At 47.8% G+C, this 24217-nt stretch overlaps 1 protein-coding gene across 1 annotated transcript in view; it reads right to left on the bottom strand.

Annotated features, from left to right (window-relative positions):
• LOC106590590 (catenin delta-2) overlaps positions 1-24217 on the bottom strand; it is a 597564-nt gene that overhangs the window by 298377 nt on the left and 274970 nt on the right. Inside the window, exon 11 of the mRNA XM_045710617.2 lies at positions 6432-6581. Within this exon, the coding sequence (XP_045566573.1) occupies positions 6432-6581 (150 nt within the window). The remainder of the gene's footprint in view (positions 1-6431; positions 6582-24217) is intronic.

The following is a 24217-nucleotide window of genomic DNA, read 5'->3' on the forward strand; positions in this document are numbered from 1 at the left end:
AAACGTGTAATAATGCATTTCTTAGAGAGTAAACAAATCGTTCTTCCATATTGCCCAATAAACAAGCTTGGATACACCCGGACATAGTGTATATAGAGTGTTTACTCCAAAGACATGCTCAATGGCTGCAGCCAATGTCTGACTGTGGACCCCAGGACGAGTAGCTGCAGCTTCTGCAAAAGCTAATGGGGATCCTAATAAGCAAATAATAAACAAATGTATTTTACTTTCAAGTATCATAACCAAACAATTAGTCATCTGTAGTAGTTTATTTACCGTAATCATTATCTTTGACCCACGGACTAATGATAGATGCCTGGCTGGTTAATGACATTGAGAAGATATAGCCTAGCGTGACAGTATAACACGACATGTATAATGATGTGAAATCGGATTTCGACACCGTACCTAAACCCAAATCTAGATAAGACAAATGAGCCTCTATTGAAGAAGACTGGAGGTTAGTGTTGGAGGGAAAACCTCTCTTTACATGTCTATCTCTTCATATATGTCGCATCCCCATTCGCTGTTGAAGAAGTGACTCAAATCACATTTTATTTGTCACATGCTTCGTAAAACTAACAGTGAAATGCTTACTTAAGGGTTCATTTCCAACAACGCCGAGTTAAAGATAAATATACAGAGATCAAATAAACATTTAAATAGTGAATAACGAATAACAATAAGGAGTAAAAATAACATGGCTACATATAGGGAGTACCAGTACCGAGTCGACGAGCAGGGCTACGAGTGTCACGTCCTGACCATAGAAAGCTGTTAGATAATAGACTGAGATAATAGACTGAGCTGTAGCAGCAGCTTATGTGGAACAGTAACAGCAGCATATGTGGTGAGTGTGAACGTGTGTGTGTGTGTGTGTGTGTGTGTGTGTGTGTGTGTGTGTGTGTGTGTGTGTGTGTGTGTGTGTGTGTGTGTGTGTGTGTGTGTGTCTTAATTTCTTAGTGATGTGGACACAGAAGAACTTGAAACTCCACGACAGCCCCATCAATGTGGATGGGGGCGTGCACTCCCCTCCTTTTCCTGTAGTCCACGATCAGCTCCTTTGTCTTGCTGACGTTGAGCGAGAGGTTTTTGTCCTGGCACCACACTGTCAGGTCTCTGACCTCCTCCCTGTAGGCTGCCTCATCGTCCAACCACCGTCGTGTTGTCAACAAAATAAATTATAGTGTTGGAGTCGCGGGCAGCCACGCAGTCGTGGGTGAACAAGGAGTACTAATCACACACCCCTGACGGGACCCCTTGTTGATGGTCAACGTGGCAGAAGTGTTGCTGCCTACCCTCGCCGCCTGGGGGCGTCCCATCAGGAAGTCCAGGATCTAGTTGCAGAGGGAGGTGTTCAGTCCCAGGGTCCTTAGCTTGGTGATGAGCTTGGAGGGGAATGCTGAGCTGTAGTCAACAAACAGCATTCTTAAATAGGTATTCCTTTTCTCCAAGTGGTTGAGGGCAGTGTGGAGTGCAATAGAGATTGCGTCATCTGTGGATCTGTTGGGGTAGTATGAGGATTGGAGTGGGTCCAGTGTGTCTGGGATGATGATGTTGATGTGAGCCATGACCAGCCTGTCAAAGTATTTCATGGGTATAGATGTGAGTGCTACGGGACGATAGTCATTTAGGCAGGTTACCTTGCCATTCTTGGGCACGGGGACTATGGTGGTCCGCTTGAAACAAGTTGGTATTACAGACCGGGTCAGGGATAGGTTGAAAATGTTAGTGAAGACATTGCATGATCTGAGTATGGGTCCTACTGTTAACTTGTTCAAAGGTCTTACTCACATAAGCCACAGTCGTCCGGAACAGCTGGTGCTCTCATGCATGGTTCAGTGTTGCTTGCCTCGAAGCGAGCATTGAAGGCATTTAGGTCTAGTAGGCGCTGTGCATCTGAAAGCTGGGTGTCCCTTTGTAATCCATGATAGTTTTCAAACCCTGCCACATCCGTCGCGCGTCAGAGCAGGCATAGTAGTAAACGTTATCTAGAGTTTTGTCGCCTCTAGTTGCACAGGTGACATGCTGGTAAAAATGACATTAAACAGATTTCAGTTACCCTGCATTAAAATCACAGGCTACGACAAACACCACCTATGAAAGTGCATTTTCTTTTTTTCTTATCGCACTATACAGCTATTGGAGTGCGGTCTTAGTGCCAGCGTCGGTTATGGTGGAGAATAAAAAAAATATAGATGAAAACTCTCTTGGTAAATGGTCTGCAAAATATGATGAGGTATTCTAACTCAGGCGAGCAAAAACTCGAGACTTCCTTAACTTTAGAGATCATGCACCAGCTGTTGTTACCAAAGAGACACACCCCTCCTCCCTTCGTCTACCCGAGTCTGCCAGCCAGTCTTGACGATGCATAGAAAAACTAGCGAGACTTATATATCCATGGCCTCGTTCAGCCACGACTCAGAGAAAACACAGGATATTACAGTTTTTAAGGTCCCGTTGATAGGATAGTCTCAAACAGAGCATATCCAGTTTGTTCTCCAGTAAATGCACGTTTGCCAATAGAACAGAAATGCAATGGCGGTCTACTTGCTTGCCGACGTAGTCTCATCAGGGTGCAGGCTCCCCTGCCTCTCTTTCACCCCTGCTTTTTCTTTTGAGTCCCAGGGATTAATGCCTGGTCCGGAGTAAGAAGAATGTCCAGAGATGCCGACACGTTGAAGTAGACATTTTCATCGAATCGAGGTTAGTGATCGCTTTTTCTGATGTCCAGAAGCTGTTTTCGGTCATAGGAAATGATGGCGGAGACATTATGTACAAAAAAGTTAAGATCAGGGTAAAAAACACAAAAGAGCAGAATATGCGAGGTGCCCGTAAAACGGCTGCTATCCACTGCAGCACCATATACGCTTTCTGGAGTCCACACAAAACATGACAACATACAGAATACTAATGGACACTAATGAACAGGAACAGCAACACACACAAAAAAACTAGGAACACTACAACTAAAGAACAATACAAATACACAAAAAAAGAAGAAGAAAGATAAAATAAAGAAAAATAAGTGTATGAATAATACATGTGTATTTATGTGTCTATCTGTGTAACGGTTGTCTTCATGAATGGACCAAGGCGCAGCAGGTATGTGAATACTCATGGTTATTTATTACCAAAAAAAGAGTAAAGCATCCACTTGAAAAAACAATGCCGGTGACAACAGTAGCAGTTTTACAGGCTAATACACGCAGTGTAAAAACAACTACCCACAAACCCAAGTGACAAACATACTCCTACATATATGACTCCCAATCAGGAACAACGATCCCCAGCTGTTCCTGATTAGGAGCCACAAGACCAACACAGAACACAAGACTGCCACGTCCTGACCCCAAAACTACAACAACAGCTCCATCTGCTGGTCAGGACGTGACAGTACCCCCCCCTCAAGGTGCAGACCCCGGAATGCACCTAACAATGAAAAAACACCAACCAACAAAATCCCCAACAAAACCCATAAACAATAACCCCTAAACAATAAGGGAGGGAAGGGAGGGTGGCTGCCGTCACCGACTGCACTGTGCTACACCCTCCCTCCCCAACCCACCTATCCTGGAGGTGGCTCCGGTGCAGGACGTGGACCCTGCTCCACCCTCGGCGTCGCCCACTTTGGTGGAGCCGATAGCTGCACCAGGCAGACGGACCCCTCGAGCCGGGCCGGAGGACAGGAGGGCCCTTCGGGCTGGGCCGGGGAGCAGGAGGGCCCCTCGGGCTGGGCCGGGAGGCAGGAGGGCCCCTCGGGCTGGGCCGGGGAGCAGGAGGGCCCCTCGGGCTGGGCCGGAGAGCAGGCGGGCCCCTCGGGCTGGGCCGGAAGGCATGCGGGCCACTCGGGCTGGGCCGGAAGGCATGCGGGCCACTCGGGCTGGGCCGGAAGGCATGCGGGCCACTCGGGCTGGGCCGGAAGGCATGCGGGCCCCTCGGGCTGGGCCGGAAGGCATGCGGGCCCCTCGGGCTGGGCCGGAAGGCATGCGGGCCCCTCGGGCTGGGCCGGAAGGCATGCGGGCCCCTCGGGCTGGGCCGGAAGGCATGCGGGCCCCTCGGGCTGGGCCGGAAGGCATGCGGGCCCCTCGGGCTGGGCCGGAAGGCATGCGGGCCCCTCGGGCTGGGCCGGAAGGCATGCGGGCCCCTCGGGCTGGGCCGGAAGGCATGCGGGCCACTCGGGCTGGGCCGGAGAACAGGAGGACCACTCGGGCTGGACCGGAGGGCAGGAGGACCACTCGGGCTGATCCTGACAGGCCGGGCACCCTGGCAGATCAGGGCAGGCGGGCACCTCTGGCAGAACCGGGCAGTCCGGCCACTCTGGCAGAACAGGGCAGTCCGGCCACTCTGGCAGAACAGGGCAGTCCGGCCACTCTGGCAGAACAGGGCAGTCCGGCCACTCTGGCAGAACAGGGCAGTCCGGCCACTCTGGCAGAACAGGGCAGTCCGGCCACTCTGGCAGAACAGGGCAGTCCGGCCACTCTGGCAGAACAGGGCAGTCCGGCCACTCTGGCAGAACAGGGCAGTCCGGCCACTCTGGCAGAACAGGGCAGTCCGGCCACTCTGGCAGAACAGGGCAGTCCGGCCACTCTGGCAGAACAGGGCAGTCCGGCCACTCTGGCAGAACAGGGCAGTCCGGCCACTCTGGCAGAACAGGGCAGTCCGGCCACTCTGGCAGAACAGGGCAGTCCGGCCACTCTGGCAGAACAGGGCAGTCCGGCCACTCCGGCAGTTCAGGGCAGTCCGGCCACTCCGGCAGTTCAGGGCAGTCCGGCCACTCCGGCAGTTCAGGGCAGTCCGGCCACTCCGGCAGTTCAGGGCAGTCTGGCCACTCTGGCAGTTCAGGGCAGTCTGGCCACTCTGGCAGTTCAGGGCAGTCTGGCCACTCTGGCAGTTCAGGGCAGTCTGGCCACTCTGGCAGTTCAGGGCAGTCTGGCCACTCCGGCAGTTCAGGGCAGTCTGACCTCTCTGGCGACTGTTGACTGGCGGGCAGCTCTGACGACTGTTGACTGGCGGGCAGCTCTGACGACTGTTGACTGGCGGGCAGCTCTGACGACTGTTGACTGGCGGGCAGCTCTGACGACTGTTGACTGGCGGGCAGCTCTGGTGACTGTTGACTGGCGAGGCTGGGTTGACACACTAGACTCCTGATGCGTGGGGCTGGTATAGGACGTGCCAGCCTGGAGACACGCACCTCCATGCTAGTGCGTCTGGCGGGAAACACCGGACCGAAAGGGCGCACTGGCGGTCTTGAGCGCAGGGTTGGCATCACCCGTTCCGGCTCGATGCTCCTCTTGCCCTGGCACCTGCGGGGCGCTGGTACTGGGCGCACTGGGCTGTGCGTCCGTATAGGCGAGATGGTGCGCACCTCAGCGTAACATGGCGCCCTCCACCTCGTACGCACCTCCCTGTAGTCACGGGTAGCTGGCTTACGGCTCTTCCCTGGCCTGGCCAAACTACCCGTGTGCCCCCCCCAAAAAAAATCTTGGGGCTGCCTCTCGGGTTCCCTTAGCTCCCTTAACTTGTCCGCCCAGAATTTTCTCTCGTCCTGCCAGGTCCATTCCTCCATTTCCTTCTCCTGTGGCTTCCTCCTCTTCTGCTGCTTGGTCCTTTGGTGGTGGGTAGTTCTGTAACGGTTGTCTTCATGAATGGACCAAGGCGCAGCAGGTATGTGAATACTCATGGTTATTTATTACCAAAAAAAGAGTAAAGCATCCACTTGAAAAAACAATGCCGGTGACAACAGTAGCAGTTTTACAGGCTAATACACGCAGTGTAAAAACAACTACCCACAAACCCAAGTGACAAACATACTCCTACATATATGACTCCCAATCAGGAACAACGATCCCCAGCTGTTCCTGATTAGGAGCCACAAGACCAACACAGAACACAAGACTGCCACGTCCTGACCCCAAAACTACAACAACAGCTCCATCTGCTGGTCAGGACGTGACAATCTGTTTATATGTCAAATCAAATCAAATTGTATTAGTCACATGCGTCGAATACAACAGATGCAGAGGGAGGTGTTCACCTTAAAGTGAAATGCTTACTTACAAGCCCCTAACGAACAATGCAGTTTCAAAAAAATACGGATAAGAACAAGAGATTAAAGTAACAAGTAATTAAAGAGCAGCAGTAAAATAACAATAGCGAGACTATATACAGGGGGTTAATGATACAGGATCAATGAGCGGGGGCACCGGTTAGTTGAGCTAATATGTACATGTAGGTAGAGTTATTAAAGTGACTATGCACAGATGATAACAACAGAGAGTATGTACCTGTCTGTTTCTGTATTTGTATATTTTCTGTAAGTTTGTGTACTGAACACAGATGTGTGTGTATCTGTGTGTGTGTGTGTCTTTGTATGCACGTGCATGTCCATGTGTGTGTGTGTGCATGTGTGCATATATCCATAGTCTTACCAGTATTGTTACCCAGTCCCCTCATAGGTCCTTTGTGATAGAGGTTGACTCTGTCCTCATAGGGGGGCTCTATGTGGTGGTCAGAGGATCCTAGGGGACGCAGATCTGGACCACAGTGGCTATGCTGACTACTGTATGAACCCCTGCAACCTGGAGAGGGGGAGGGTTAGAGGGAGATGAAGAGAGAGAGAGAGACAGAGAGGGAGACAGAGAAAGATATCAGCCCTGAGTGTTGACTTGGTTTTCTCCAGCCGAATGTAATTGAAACTACACCACTTCCAGAAAGAGATCCACCCTCTCCTCTCCTTCTATTCATTATAATTTCAGTGAGAGCTACATGTCTGTTTCTGTCCTCATAGTCTTTTCCAGCCTCTACTCCAATAGCATCTACTACCCTCTACTAGCCTCTACTAGCCTACAGTAAATTAGTCTCTTCTAGCCTAAATTAGGCTCTAGACACCGATATTTTATTTTTTATTTTTTACCTTTATTTAACCAGGTAGGCTAATTGAGAACAAGTTCTCATTTACAACTGCGACCTGGCCAAGATAAAGCAAAGCAGTTCGACATATACAACAACACAGAGTTACACATGGAATAAACAAACATACAGTCAATAATACAGTAGAAAAAGTCTATATACAGTGAGTGCAAATGAGGTACGTTAAGGGAGGTAAGGCAATAAATAGGCCATGGTGGCGAAGTAATTACAATATAGCAATTAAACACTGGAATGATAGATGTGCAGAAGATGAATATGCAAGTAGAGGTATTGGGGTGCAAAAGAGCAAGATAAATAAATAAACACAGTATGGGGATGAGGTAGTTGTATGGGCAATTTACAGATGGGCTGTGTACAGGTGCGGTGATCTGTGAGCTGCTCTGACGGCTGGTGCTTAAAGTTAGTGAGGGAAATATAAGTCTCCAGCTTCAGTGATTTTTGTAGTTCGTTCCAGTCATTGGCAGCAGAGAACTGGAAGGAAAGACAGCCAAAGGAGGAATTGGCTTTAGGGGTGACAAGTGAAATATACCTGCTGGAGCGTGTGCTACGGGTGGGTGCTGATATGGTGACCAGTGAGCTGAGATAAGGCGGGGCTTTACCTAGCAGGGTCTTGTAGATGACCTGGAGCCAGTCAGTTTGGCGACGAGTATGAAGCGAGGGCCAGCCAACGAGAGCGTACAGGTCAAAGTGGTGGGTAGTATATGGGGCTTTGGTGACAAAACGGATGGCACTGTGATAGACTGCATCCAATTTGCTGAGTGGAGTGTTGGGGGCTATTTTGTAAATTACATTGCCGAAATCGAGGATCGGTAGGATTGTCAGTTTTACGAGGGTATGTTTGGCAGCATGAGTGAAGGATGCTTTGTTGCGAAATAGGAAGCCGATTCTAGATTTAACTTTGGATTGGAGATGCTTAATGTGAGTCTGGAAGGAGAGTTTACAGTCTAACCAGACACCTAGATATTTGTAGTTGTCCACATATTCTAAGTCAGAACCGTCCAGAGTAGTGATGCTGGACGGGCGGGCAGGTGCAGGCAGCGAACGGTTGAAGAGCATGCATTTAGTTTTACTTGCATTTCTGAGCAGTTGGAGGCCACAGAAGGAGAGTTGTATGGCATTGAAGCTCGTCTGGAGGTTAGTTAACACAGTGTCCAAGAAGGGCCAGAAGTATACAGAATGGTGTGGTCTGCGTAGAGGTGGGTCAGAGAATCACTAGCAGCAAGAGCGACATCATTGATGTATACAGAGAAGAGAGTCGGCCCAAGAATTGAACCATGTGGCACCCCCATAGAGATTGCCAGAGGTCCGGACAACAGGCCCTCCGATTTGACACACTGCACTCAATCAGAGAAGGAGTTGGTGAACCAGGCGAGGCAGTCATTTGAGAAACCAAGGCTATTGAGTCAGCCGATAAGAATGTGGTGATTGACAGAGTCGAAAGCCTTGGCCAGGTCAATGAAGACGGCTGCACAGCACTGTCTTTTATCGATGGTGGTTATGATATCGTTTAGGACTCTTAGGACCAGCTCTGAAACCAGATTGCATAGCGGAGAAGGTACAGTGGGATTCGAAATGGTCGGTAATCTGTTTGTAAACTTGGCTTTAGAAGACCTTAGAAAGGCAGGGTAGGATAGATATAGGTCTGTAGCAGTTTGGGTCTAGAGTGTCTCCCCCTTTGAAGAGGGGGATGACCACGGCAGCTTTCCAATCTTTGGGAATCTCAGACGATACAAAAGTCAGGTTGAACAGGCTAGTAATAGGGGTTGCAACAATTTCGGCAGATCATTTTAACATATAAGTCTCGACTGATACAGATATAAGTCTCTACTAGCCTATATAAGTCTCTACTAGCCTATATTAGTCTCTACTAGCCTATTAAAGTCTCTACTAGCTTATATTAGACTCTACTCACCGATATTAGTCTCTTCTAGCTTATATTCGTCTCTACTAGCCGATACTAGTCTCTACTAGACTCTACTGGCCTCTACCAGCCTCTAATACCTTCTAATAGCCTACAGTATATTAGCCTCCACTAGCCTCTAAAATCCTCTACTAGCATCTAATAGCCTCTACATAGCCTCTACAAGTCTACAGTATATTAGTCTATAGGCTCTCTACAGTATATTCATCTCTAATATTAGTCTACTAGCCTATATTAGTCTCTACTGGCCTATATTAGTCTCTACTAGCCTATATTAGTCTCTACTAACCTATATTAGCCTCTGCTAGCCTATATTAACCTCTACTAGTTTCTAATAGCCTCTAATAGCCTACAGTATATTATCCTCCACCAGACTCTAATATCCTCTACTAGGCTCTACTAGCCTCCAATATCCTCCACTAGCTTCTTCTAACTTCTACTAGCCTATACTACTCTCTACTAGCCTATAATCGTCTCTACTTGCCCATATTAGACTCTACTAGCCTATATTAGTCTCTACTACACTATATTAGACTCTACTAGCCTCTAATAGGCTCTACTAGTTTCTAATATGCTCTACCAGCCTCTAAAATCCTCTACTAGTGTCTTCTAGGCTCTACTAGCCTCTACTAGCATCTAATAGCATCTAATATCCTCTACTAGCATTCAGTATATTAGCCTCTACTAGCTTCTAATATCCTCTACTAACCTCTAATAATCTCTACAAGTCTTCAGTGTATTAGGCTCTACTAGCCTCTAATATTCTCTAATAGTCTCTTATAGCCTCTATTATCCTCTACTAGCTTCTACTAGCTTCTACCAGCATATCATACCCTCTACTAGCCTATATTGGTTTCTACTAGCTTATATTAGTCCCTACTAGCCTATATTAGTCTCTACTAGACTATATTAGACATTACTAGCCACTAATAGTATCTACTATCCCACAGTATACTAGCCTCTAATATCTTCTACTAGCCTCTAATAGCTTCTACTAGGCTCTAATATTCTCTAATAGGCTCTACTGGCCTATATTAGTCTCTACTAGCCTAAATTAGTATCTACTATCCTCGATAAGCATCTACTAGTCTCGTCTACCCTCTAATAGGTTCTAATAGCCTCTAATATTCTCTATTAGCCTCCACTGGCCTATATTATCCGATACTAGCCTATATTAGTCTCTACTATCCTCTACTATCCTCTAATATGCTCTACTAGCCTCTAATAGGCTCTACTAAACTTCACTAGCCTGTAATAGCCTCTACTAGCCTACAGTATATTAGTCTCTACTAGCCTATATTCGTCTCTACTTGTCGATATTAGTCTCTACTAGCCTGTATTCTCCAGTCTACTATACCACCCCCCAGAACCTCTAGTCCTGTCTTCTCCAGTCTACTTACTATACCACCCCACAAAACCTCTAGTCCTGTCTTCTCCAGTCTACTTACTATACCACCCCCCAGAACCTCTAGTCCTGTCTTCTCCAGTCTACTACACCAGCCCCCAGATCATCTAGTCCTGTCTTCTCCAGTCTACTATACCACCCCCAGAACCTCTAGTCCTGTCTTCTCCAGTCTACTATACCACCCCCCAGAACCTCTAGTCCTGTCTTCTCCAGTCTACTATACCACCCCCCAGAACCTCTAGTCCTGTCTTCTCCAGTCTACTATACCACCCCCCCAGAACCTCTAGTCCTGTCTTCTCCAGTCTACTTACTATACCACCCCACAGAACCTCTAGTCCTGTCTTCTCCAGTCTACTATACCACCCCCAGAACCTCTAGTCCTGTCTTCTCCAGTCTACTATACCACCCCCCGGAACCTCTAGTCCTGTCTTCTCCAGTCTACTTACTATACCACCCCACAAAACCTCTAGTCCTGTCTTCTCCAGTCTACTTACTATACCACCCCCCAGAACCTCTAGTCCTGTCTTCTCCAGTCTACTATACCAGCCCCCAGATCATCTAGTCCTGTCTTCTCCAGTCTACTATACCACCCCCAGAACCTCTAGTCCTGTCTTCTCCAGTCCACTATACCACCCCCCAGATCATCTAGTCCTGTCTTCTCCAGTCTACTATACCACCCCCCCAGAACCTCTAGTCCTGTCTTCTCCAGTCTACTTACTATACCACCCCACAGAACCTCTAGTCCTGTCTTCTCCAGTCTACTATACCACCCCCAGAACCTCTAGTCCTGTCTTCTCCAGTCTATTATACCACCCCCCCAGAACCTCTAGTCCTGTCTTCTCCAGTCTACTATACCACCCCCAGAACCTCTAGTCCTGTCTTCTCCAGTCTACTATACCACCCCCCCAGAACCTCTAGTCCTGTCTTCTCCAGTCTACTATACCACCCCCAGAACCTCTAGTCCTGTCTTCTCCAGTCTACTATACCACCCCCCCAGAACCTCTAGTCCTGTCTTCTCCAGTCTACTATACCACCCCCAGAACCTCTAGTCCTGTCTTCTCCAGTCTACTATACCACCCCCCAGAACCTCTAGTCCTGTCTTCTCCAGTCTACTATACCACCCCCCAGAACCTCTAGTCCTGTCTTCTCCAGTCTACTATACCACCCCCCGGAACCTCTAGTCCTGTCTCCTCCAGTCTACTATACCCCCCCCAGAACCTCTAGTCCTGTCTTCTCCAGTCTACTATACCACCCCCCAGAACCTCTAGTCCTGTCTTCTCCAGTCTACTATACCACCCCCCAGAACCTCTAGTCCTGTCTTCTCCAGTCTACTATACCACCCCCCAGAACCTCTAGTCCTGTCTTCTCCAGGGTACAATGGGATATTATTGGAAAACTCTCCATACACATGAACACACATACACACCACACACTTGGTTCATTTTCCCAATGAGGTTAAACCCCGGACAGTGAGAGGCCTGAATCTGTCCAGCACCATTAGAGAGGACAAGCGTTTGTGTGTCTACACTGGGGGATCGGAAGGAAATGTGTGTCTACACTGGGGGATCGGGAGGAAATGTGTGTCTACACTGGGGGATCGGGAGGAAATGTGTGTCTACACTGGGGGATCGGGAGGAAATGTGTGTCTACACTGGGGGATCGGGAGGAAATGTGTGTCTATACTGGGGGATCGGGAGGAAATGTGTGTCCACACTGGGGGATCGTGAGGAAATGTGTGTCTACACTGGGGGATCGGGAGGAAATGCCATCAACGGATGAAGAGGGAACTCATGAGAGGAGGAGAGGAGAGAGGGATGAGGAGAGAGGTAGGGGATGAGGAGAGACGGACGAGGAGAGAGGTAGGGGGATGAAGAAAGAGTGATAGGGATGAGGAGACAGGGATGAGAAGAGAGGAGGGGGAGGAAGAGAGGGAGGAGGAAGAGAGGGAGGAGGAAGAGAGGGACGAGGAGAGAGGGACAAGGAGAGAGGGATGAGGAGAGAGGAGGGAAAGGAGGAGAGAGTGGAGGAGAGAGGGAGGGGGATGAGGAGAGAGGGAGGGGATGAGGAGAGAGTGATAGGGATGAGGAGACAGGGATGAAAAGAGAGGAGGGGGAGGAAGAGAGGGATGAAGAGAGAGGGAGGGGGATGAGGAGAGAGTGATAGGGATAAGGAGACAGGGATTAGAAGAGAGGAGGGGGAGGAAGAGAGGGAGGAGGAGAGGAAAGAGGGATGAGGGAGTGCGGAGAGAGGGATGAGGAGAGATGAGGGGGAGGCAGAGAGAAGGATGAGAGGAGAGGAGGGGGAGGAGGAGAGAGTGAGGAGGACAGAGGGAGGGGGATGAGGAGAGATGGAGGGGGATGAGGAGAGAGGAAGGGGGATGAGGAGAGAGTGATAGGGATAGGGATGAGGAGAGTAGAGAGGGAGTGTGGAGAGAGGGATGAGGAGACAGGGATGAGAAGAGAGGGGGAGGAATAGAGGGAGGAGGAGAGAGGGATGAGGAGAGTAGAGAGGGAGTGTGGAGAGAGGGATGAGGAGAGATGAGGGGGAGGCAGAGAGAGGGATGAGGAGAGAGGGATGAGGGGAGAGGAGGAGAGAGTGAGGAGGAGAATGTCAGTGGCGCTACAACAGTAGATAGTGTTCCTGACAGCGATATTTCTATAGTGTATATTGTGCTGATCCCTAGTGATAGAGAGGGTCATTTACTATGCTGCTGTGTAGGGAGGACAGAGATGTTGTAATGTACTGTAATATCTATAGAGCACATTGTCTAACGGCAGCAATAAAAATAGTAGGATGTAAAACGACCTTTTCCACATTGTATGTGTTTCCCCTTCCTCTTGGCAGGAGTCCCGGAACACAGACACCTATGACCTTTCCTTACTGATCGCTTGTTAATTACACCGCTTCACAAATGTATGGCAGGGCCTGCCCGGGAGGATGAGAGGAGTGAAGATGGAGAGGAGAGGGAAGGGGGGGTGAGAGAGAGAGAGAGAGGAGAGAGAGAGAGAGAGAGACAGAAAGAGAGAGGGGAGTGTGTGTGTGAGAGAGAGAGAACTAAGACTAGATAATTAGTTATAAACTGAAGGAAGCAGCCTCCCTTTGACACTCCACTGATGGTTATTTACAAAAATAAGTGTTTGAATGTGGACAGAAAAGAGGAGAGAGGATGAAGGGAATAGAGAAAAGGAGAGCGCTAATTAGAGTAATGGACACACTCCTTCGTTGCCTGTTTCATTTTTGTCATCCACCTCTCTCTCCTCCTCTCTTCCCTCCCTTCTTTGATGTCTCATGGACACTTACTGAGTCACTGCTGAGGCTCCCCAAATCAAAGTGTACAACTTAAGCTAGGAGGGAGGGATGGGTGGATGGAGAGAGGGACGGTTGGAGAGAGGGAGAGAGGGAACTGGCCTCCCATGACACTATATACAGTCAAAAAAACACAAGAAGGAGAAAAGAAAAGGAATATGCAAAAAAGTCCCCTGCTGCCTGTGTTCTGCTCTTAACTTCCTGTCTGTGTGCTAAAAAGGAAACATGGACGGTATTATAATAAGGTACTGTATAAATATGATGAGAAAACCACAGCACGGCACCACTAAGTAATTATTTAGCCCGCTGCTCCTGGGGATTTACCTCCTTCTATAAACAAAGGCATTGAAGTTCTTACTTTGATGTTTCTGCTCAATGTCAATGACTATCAAACTTCTGAATCAAGACTTTATTATGATTAAACGAGTAGCTGGCGCAACACAACCCAAACATTCAGCACGGCAGTCATGCTATAGCTAGGAGTGTGTGTTCACTGTCAGCTCCCATCTTGTTTCAAAAGGAGAAACAAATTATATGCTAAGAATAATATCGCTTCACAATTCTGACAATGGAATTTAGTCTAATCTCTGGAACTGATGGAATAGAAAATGACCTGACAACAGCTAAGGCCATCTCATAGAATGTGTCTACATTCATGTCAACAGAACTCTCTGCAAACAGCACAACCTTGGCCTGTGTTCTGTTCTCTACAACGAGCCCCTTGAAGCATCGACTCTGTATAAATGCGGTATTTAGAAGAGACGACATTCAACAAACACACATACAGGAAACATGGATGGTATTATAATACGGTTCTATAAATATCATCATAAAACCACAGCGCAGCACCTTAGTGTAGAACGATGGGTCTGTTATTGGGCCACACCCCCCTCCCTAGTGCCACACCCCCATCCCTAGTGCCACACCCCCATCCCTAGTGTCACACCCCCATCCCTAGTGTCACACCCCCATCCCTAGTGTCACACCCCCATCCCTAGTGCCACACCCCCATCCATAGTGCCACACCCCCATCCATAGTGCCACACCCCAATCCCTAGTCACCCCATCTCTAGTGCCACACCCCCATCCCTAGTCACCCCATCTGCATTATTACACATGGCCTTAAATTATACCAATTTGTTTGACCTTGTTTGACCTTGCGTTCAAGAAACTATCCGAAGGGTAACGAAGGGTGACGCGCGGACGCGTATCGTGACAAAAAAATTCAAAATATTCCATTACCGTACTTCGAAGCATGTCAAACGCTGTTTAAAATAAAATGTTATGTGATTTTTCTCGTAAAATAGCGATAATATTCCGACCGGGAGTCGTTGTTTTCGTTCAAAGACTGATAATCTAAAATGGACTCTTCACGTGCACGCGCACACCCGTCTCATTGTTCTCAGATCGACCACTTACCAAATGCGCTACTGTTTTTCAGCCATGGGCTGCAAAGTCATCATTCAACGTTCTGGCACCTTCTGCGAGCCTATGGGAGCCTTAGAAAATGTCACGTTACAGCAGAGATCCTTTGTTTTGGATAGAGATGACAAAGAAGGCCAAGAAATGGTCAGACAGGGTACTTCCTGTACAGAATCTTCTCAGGTTTTGGCCTGCCATTTGAGTTCTGTTATACTCACAGACACCATTCAAACAGTTTTAGAAACTTTGGAGTGTTTTCTATCCAAAGCTACTAATTATATGCATATTCTAGTTTCTGGGCAGGAGTAATAACCAGATTAAATCGGGTACGTTTTTTATCCGGCCGTGAAAATACTGCCCCCTATGCATAACAAGTTAAAATAACAAGGAATAATAATGATCGACATCATCTCCTAATCTGTCCAGAACTCATTTTACAGTAACGTTTTGCAAGTAACAACAATGCATTCAATTACATTGTCGTATAGTTAAATCCTTTCTTCTCTCTTTCCTAAGCCAAACCCAACCCCATCCCAACCTCCCCCATCTCAGTTTGCCACCCCCCATTACCACACCTAAGCCAAGCTTGTCCCAACCTCCCATCCATGCACACCTAAGCTAAGCTTGTCCCTACCTGCCAGCCTTGCCCACCCTTATCCTCCCAAGCCAATCTTGTCCCAACCTCCCAGCCTTGCCCACCCTTATCCTCCCAAGCCAAGCTTGTCCCTACCTCCCAGTCTTGCCCACCCTTATCCTCCCAAGCCAAACTTGTTCCAACCTCCCAGCCTTGCCCACCCTTATCCTTCCAAACCAAGCTTGTCCCAACCTCCCAGCCTTGCCCACCCTTATCCTCCCAAGTCAAGCTTGTCCCTACCTCCCAGTCTTGCCCACCCTTATCCTCCCAAGCCAAAATTGTTCCAACCTCCCAGCCTTGCCCACCCTTATCCTCCCAAGTCAAGCTTGTCCATACCTCCCAGTCTTCCCTACCCTTATCCTCCCAAGCCAGGCTTGTCCCTACCTCCCAGCCTTGCCCACCATTATCCTCCCAAGTCAAGCTTGTCCCTACATCCCAGTCTTGCACACCCTTAACCTCCCAAGCCAAAATTGTTCCAACCTCCCAGCCTTGCCCACCCTTATCCTCCCAAGTCAAGCTTGTCCCTACCTCCCAGTCTTCCCCACAGTTATCCTCCCAAGCCAAGCTTGTCCCAACCTCCCATCCTTTTCCACCCTCCCCATCTCTTGGACATACTTACACCCATCCATCGACTTACTTTGCCGTTCTCATTCATTCACGCCCAACATATACCCTATGCATTCTCTCCCACCCTCCGACATATCATATTCAGTATCCCTCACTCTTCCCTCACCCTCCAAAATGTAATATTCAGCATCCCTCACTCTTCTCTCACCCTCCCATTCATATACACAAACGCACTCTCTCACACACATCCACAGCTACACACGTGTACACAACTAGGAGCGTGGTTGTCTGGAAATTTCTTCAGCCAGTGATGGTCAAGCAAATAACTGTCGGTCTCAAGGTAATTGACCGTTAATTAACATAAACACATTTAGCATCTCCTGGCTTCCACTTCCTACAAGCCACTGATGAAGACCTTTGAAACAAATCTACATTTTAAAAAGTCTAATAAATCTATGTATTATAGCCTACACCTTCACAATAAATATATGATTTATTTTAGACAGGTCGAAAGAAACATGATATGAAGAAAATGTAGTCTATTTCAGAAGAACAGAATAGCATACTCTGAGTTGTCCTTATCTGGCTACTAGTTCATTTAGCAGACAAGATTTACTTAGAATTCCGTGGCATTATTTTATAGTGTTATTATAGTTTTTGTATTATATGACCACCTTTTCTCCCCAGTTTCGTGGTTTTGGTAGTTACAGTTTTGTCTCATCGCTGCAACTCCCATACAGACTCGGGAGAGGCGAAGGTCGAGAGCCGTGCGTCCTCCGAAACACAACACAGCCAAGCAGCACTACTTTTTGACACAATGCCCACTTAACCCGAAAGCCAGCCGCACCAATGTGTCGGAGGAAACACCGTACACTATGGCGACTGTGTCAGCGTGCATCGTGCCCGGCCCGCCACAGGAATCACTAGTGCACGATGAACATCCCTGCCGGGATCATCCCTGCCAAATCCTCCCCTAACCCGGACGACGCTGGGCCAATTGTGCGTCGCCGCATGGGTCTCCCGGTCGTAGCCGGCTGCGACAGAGCCTGGACTGGAACCAGGCTCTCTAGTAGCACAGCTAGTACTGCGATGCACTGCGCCACTCGGGAGGCCATTTTATATTATTTTATAGTATTTTTGTATGTGTATTATTATGGATGCCCATTAAAGCTACTCTTCCTGTGGTCCAGCAAAATTAAGGCAGTTTATACAATTTTAAAAACATTACAATACATTCACAGATTTCACAACACACTGTGTGCCCTCAGGCCCCTACTCCACCACTACCACATATCTACAGTGCTAAATCCATGTGTGTGTGTGTGTGTGTGGTGTGTGTGTGTGTGTGTGTGTGTGTGTGTGTGTGTGTGTGTGTGTGTGTGTGTGTGTGTGTGTGTGTGTGTGTGTGTGTGTGTGTGTGTATAGTGCGTATGTTATCATGTGTGTGTGTATGCATGTGTCTGTGCCTATGTTTGTGTTGCCTCACAGTCCCTGTTGTTCCATAAGGTGGTTTTTTTGTCTGTTTTTAAATCTAATTTTACTGCTTGCATCACAGTTACCTGATGTGGAATAGAGTTCCATGTAGTCATGGCTCTATGTAGTACTGTGTGCCTCCCATAGTCTGTTCTGGACTTGGGGACTCTGAAGAGACCTCCTGTGGCATGTCTTGTGGGGTATGTGTCACGCCCTGACCAGGTGAACTCGGGTATATTGAGTCAGGGTGTGTCATGTTAGGTATTTTTCATTGGTTTGTGCTTGGTTTACGTTTTAGCCTTGTGTAGGCTCTAGGTGGGTTATTTCTATGTTGGGTTCTGTCGATTCCCAATCAGAGACAGCTGTCGCTAATTGTCTCTGATTGGGATCACATTTAAGTTGCTGTTTTCCCCACGCTGTTTGTGGGGTGTTGTCTCTTTGTTTGAGCACGTAACGTATCTGCATTTTTCTTGATTTTTGTGTACATGTTTAATTCCAGTGTGTTGAATAAACATGTGTTCGCTCCCAGCTGTGTTTTGGTCCGCTTCCTCGTCACCAGGCGACGAACGTTACAGAACACCCCACCGAACCAGGACCAAGCAGCGGGAGGAAAAGGAGCGCGAGAGATGGGCTCGCGAGGGGAAGGAGTTCTGGACCTGGGAGGAGATAATGTCGGGGAAAGGACCCTGGCGGAAGGATTCCCAGGTCGAGGAGGTAAAGCCAGCCGGTAGACGGAGTCGCAGGCGGCGGTCGAGGAGGCCCGGAAAACACCCCCAATAATTTTTTTGGGGGGGGCTAATGGGGTGGTCCGGAAGGGCAGAGGAAGAGCCCAGACCACTGCTCTCGTGGGGGATGACGGCGGAGGAAGAGACGAAGATGATGAGGCAGTTGATTGAGGACCTGCAGAGGGAAGATCTGGAGGAGGAACCATGGTATGCGGAGTTGCGCGCTGTGTCGCCAGTGCGCCCGCACAGCCCGGTGGACATGCCCAGCACATGCCGTGCTAGGATGGGCATCCAGCCAGGACGAGTGGCTAAACCGGCTCCACGCTTCAGGTCACCAGTACGTGTTCACAGTCCTGTCTGGCCCGTCCCTGCTCCCCGCACCAGGCTAGTGGTGCGTGTCCACAGTCCTGCCCGGCCCGTCCCTGCTCCCCGCACCAAGCCATGGTATGCGGAGTTGCGCGCTGTGTCGCCAGTGCGCCCGCACAGCCCGGTGCGTCCGGTGGACATGCCCAGCACATGCCGTGCTAGGATGGGCATCCAGCCAGGACGAGTGGCTAAACCGGCTCCACGCTTCAGGTCACCAGTATGTGTTCACAGTCCTGTCTGGCCCGTCCCTGCTCCCCGCACCAGGTTGGTGGTGCGTGTCCCCAGTCCTGTCCGGCCCGTCCCTGCTCCCCGCACCAGGTTAGTGGTGCGTGTCCCCAGTCCTGTCCGGCCCGTTCCTGCTCCCCGCACCAGGTTAGTGGTGCGTGTCCCCAGTCCTGTCCGGCCCGTCCCTGCTCCCCGCACTAGGTTAGTGGTGCGTGTCCCCAGTCCTGTCCGGCCCGTCCCTGCTCCCCGCACCAGGTTAGTGGTGCGTGTCCCCAGTCCTGTCCGGCCCGTCCCTGTTCCCCACACCAGGTTGGTGGTGCGTGTCCCCAGTCCGGCCCGGCCCGTTCCTGCTCCCCGCACCAAGTCAGTGGTGCGTGTCCCCAGTCCTGTCCGGCCCGTCCCTGCTCCCCGCACCAAGTCAGTGGTGCGTGTCCCCAGTCCTGTCCGGCCCGTCCCTGCTCCCCGCACCAAGTCAGTGGTGCGTGTCCCCAGTCCTGTCCGGCCCGTCCCTGCTCCCCGCACCAGGTTAGTGGTGCGTGTCCCCAATCCTGTTTCGGTCGACGGCTCCACTCCGGAGCCTGAGCATGCCGCTCCACAGTGGTCCAGTCCGGGCCAGAGGGGTAGGGTTAAGGTGAAGGCGGGGGAGAGAACACGCCCGGGGCCAGAGCCTCCACCGAGGGTGAGGCGCCCACCCGGGTCCCCCCCCCCCCTAATAGACTTAAGTTTGGTGCGCCGGGAGTACGCACCGTTGGGGGGGGGGGGGGGGTTCTGTCACGCCCTGACCAGGTGAACTCGGGTATATTGGGTCAGGGTGTGTCATGTTAGGTATTTTTCATTGGTTTGTGTTTGGTATACGTTTTAGCCTTGTGTAGGCTCTAGGTGGGTTTATTTCTATGTTGGGTTCTGTCGTTTCCCAATCAGAGACAGCTGTCGCTAATTGTCTCTGATTGGGATCACATTTAAGTTGCTGTTTTCCCCACGCTGTTTGTGGGGTGTTGTCTCTTTGTTTGAGCACGTAACGTATCTGCATTTTTCTTGATTTTTGTGTACATGTTTAATTCCAGTGTGTTGAATAAACATGTGTTCGCTCCCAGCTGCGTTTTGGTCCGCTTCCTCGTCACCAGGCGACGAACGTTACAGTATGCATGAGTGTCCGAGCTGTGCGCCAGTACTTCAGACAGACTGCTCGGTGCATTCAACATGTCAATACCTCTCATAAATACAAGTAGTGATGAAGTCAATCTCTCCTCCACTTTGAGCCAGGAGAGATTGACATGCATATTATTTATGTTAGCTCTCTGTGTACAGCCAGGGGCCAGCTGTGCTGCCCTGTTCTGAGCCAAATGCAATTTTCCTAAGTCCTTTTCTGTGGCACCTGACCACACGACTGAACAGTAGTCCAGGTCTGACTAAACTAGGGCCTGTAGGACCTGCCTTGTTGATAGTGTTGTTAAAAAGGCAGAGCAGTGCTTTATTATAGACAGACTTTTCCCCATCTTAGCTACTACTGCATCAATATGTTTTGACCATGCCAGTTTACAATCCAGGGTTATTCCAAGCAGTTTAGTCATATCAACTTGTTCAATTTCCACATTTATTACAATATTTAGTTGAGGTTAAGGGTTTAGTGAATGATTTGTCCCAAATACAATGCTTTTAGGTTTAGAAATACTTAGGGCTAACTTTTTCCTTGCCACCCACTCTGAAACTAACTGCAGATCTTTGTTAAGTGTTGCAGTCATTTCAGTCGCTGACGTGTACAGTGTTGAGTCACATAGTGTGAAGAATACAATTGAATAAAGCTGAATAAAACTGAAATATTTTGTGCGCACATGCAGCTATTCTGTGTTGAGCGGTGAACAAAGAAATAGGTACTCCTATATTGTAACGGCTGTCTGAAGAGAGAGTAGACCAAGGTGCAGCGGAGTTAGTGTTCATCATAGATGTTTAATTGACGAAAGAACACTATACAAAAAAACAGGAAAACCGACAGCCAAACAGTACTGACAGGTAACACACTGAACAGAAACAATTACCCACAAAACCCAAAGGAAAAACATGCTCCTTATGTGTGACTCCCAATCAGCAACAACGAGCTTCAGCTGTGCCTGATTGGGAGCCACACACAGCCCAAAACAAAGAAATACAAAAACATAGAGAAAGGAACATAGAACGCCCACCCAATGTAACACCCTGGCCTAACCAAAATAAAGAACAAAAAAACCCTCTCTATGGCCAGGGCGTTACATATATGCTTAATTGAGATGTATTAATGTAACTTTAGTTATTCTACAAACGTTGGCCTATGTGTTGATTTTTAATATATTGTAAGGCTGCATGATGAGACTCTAATGATGGTTTGAAAAAAGGCATGAGCTCTGCTTTGGTTTTTGCGCAGGCTGTACACACTCCAAAAGTATCTCATTCACAATGTGACAATCACTTGATAATGCCTCTAATTTCACTGCGGCATCCCCTTTGTGGCCGTAATGCACCCTAAAAAAATCCATGCCTTTTTCTGTGCAATCTTAAGCTCTCACATGACTCTCTGTCACGTGATTGGGTCTTTCTCACAGGCTACAAGTGAAGACAGACACATCGGGGACCCAACTGCGCGTGTCCTTATCCAATTCCGAAGTGCATATTGAAGATCTTGGAAGAACTGTCCACATTTATTTTTCGTCAGCCAACAAAATGCTTAAGGTCTAACGAACAGCAAAAGCACTAGCCTATGTCAATCTACTATCCCCATTAGTACAAAAGTGAACCTATTCTATTCTGTGTGTAAAATAAATATTCCAAACATAGTCTGGGACAGTTGTAGGATGTGATAGATCCCAAATTAATACAACCACTAGCATAAAAATATATAATTATGCAATGAGCTTGACACAACAGATCAGAACGTTTAGCTTAAAATATTGATAAACTATTAGGCAATTTCTTGACATCATAAGCGCAGCAATGCGCACATGGTAGTAGGCTATAAGCGTGAATGTTCCATTAGCAGGAAAACACCATTATCAAAAGTGACCGCAAATGCAATTATGCATGAAATGCTTTTATTATAAAGGTGCATTTTATATGGGGAAAATTATCTTCCCTAAACTTGAAACTCACGTGTTGCTTTATGAGCAAATTATGTAAAAATGTAGTCTCAACACCCCTTGTAAAGCAGATTAATGTGCTTATTTTTAAGAAGTTATTTGTCCACTTTAGTTGTGATACGAACCTTATTAAAACATATAGGACTATGGGCTAGGCTACATGAGGTGTGATACTAACCTTATTAAAACATATAGGACTATGGGCTAGGCTACATGAGGTATGATACTAACCTTATTAAAACATATAGGACTATGGGCTAGGCTACATGAGGTATGATACTAACCTTATTAAAACATATAGGACTATGGGCTAGGCTACATGAGGTGTGATACTAACCTTATTAAAACATATAGACCTATGGGCTAGGCTACATGAGGTATGATACTAACCTTATTAAAACATATAGACCTATGGGCTAGGCTACATGAGGTATGATACTAACCTTATTAAAACATATAGACCTATGGGCTAGGCTACATGAGGTGTGATACTAACCTTATTAAAACATATAGGACTATGGGCTAGGCTACATGAGGTGTGATACTAACCTTATTAAAACATATAGACCTATGGGCTAGGCTACATGAGGTATGATACTAACCTTATTAAAACATATAGACCTATGGGCTAGGCTACATGAGGTGTGATACTAACCTTATTAAAACATATAGGACTATGGGCTAGGCTACATGAGGTGTGATACTAACTTTATTAAAACATATAGACCTATGGGCTAGGCTACATGAGGTATGATACTAACCTTATTAAAACATATAGGACTATGGGCTAGGCTACATGGGGTGTGATACTAACTTTATTAAAACATATAGACCTATGGGCTAGGCTACATGAGGTATGATACTAACTTTATTAAAACATATAGGACTATGGGCTAGGCTACATGAGGTGTGATACTAACCTTATTAAAACATATAGACCTATGGGCTAGGCTACATGAGGTATGATACTAACCTTATTAAAACATATAGACCTATGGGCTAGGCTACATGAGGTGTGATACTAACCTTATTAAAACATATAGACCTATGGGCTAGGCTACATGAGGTGTGCGACTATGATTTTCTTTTTTTTAAGGCGTTGTTTCCTGTCTTACTGCACACAAGCTGGGCATTATAATATATAATTCACAAGTGATACTTTGTCATTCACAAGTGATAATATATAATTCACAAGTGGTAGGCTAATACTGTTACCCATCAGACTATTATTGACTTAATATTGTCTTTACATATAATAAATAATATATAGGTGACATTTGTTTTAATTTAGAATGGATTGGTATCATGCATCTGTCTTGAAACGGGGAGCAAAATACATGTAATCTACAGTATGCACTTCAACAACGAATGGAGGTCGCTTTTCCTGTGGTTCATTTTCATGGCAGCCAGCTAGGCTGTACTCCTGTTGTAAAGAGAAGCAATGTGCTTAATATTAGGAAAGATGATAAATAAATATAGTAGGCATAGCCTTTAGAAATGTTGTGCAAAATGAGCTCGTGGGCTCTCATGAAGTGTTTGATTTGATTTTTGATCACATTTGCATTGATGTTAGAGTGATTAGAGGGACAATACAGTGCTGAGTAGCATCAGCAGCATCAAAACTTGGAAAAGCCTAATTACAATGACTAAATTTGACTGCCTTCATAACTCGTGACCGCCGGTGTGGCGGTAATACAGTCACCGTAACAGCCCTAGTCTGGTATAGTGGTAATACGGTCACTGTAACAGCCCTAGTCTGGTATAGTGGTAATACGGTCACTGTAACAGCCCTAGTCTGGTGTGGTGGTAATACGGTCACTGTAACAGCCCTAGTCTGGTATAGTGGTAATACAGTCACCGTAACAGTCCTAGTCTGGTGTGGTGGTAATACGGTCCCACCCTCGCCTAACAGTCCTAGTCTGGTATAGTGGTAATACGGTCACTGTAACAGTCCTAGTCTGGTGTGGTGGTAATACGGTCACTGTAACAGTCCTAGTCTGGTATGGTGGTAATACGGTCACTGTAACAGTCCTAGTCTGGTGTGGTGGTAATACGGTCACTGTAACAGTCCTAGTCTGGTGTGGTGGTAATACGGTCACTGTAACAGCCCTAGTCTGGTATAGTGGTAATACG

Source organism: Salmo salar, chromosome 29 (assembly GCF_965601325.2).
Source record: "Salmo salar chromosome 29, fSalSal1, whole genome shotgun sequence".
In the NCBI taxonomy this organism is placed as follows: Eukaryota; Metazoa; Chordata; class Actinopteri; order Salmoniformes; family Salmonidae; genus Salmo; species Salmo salar.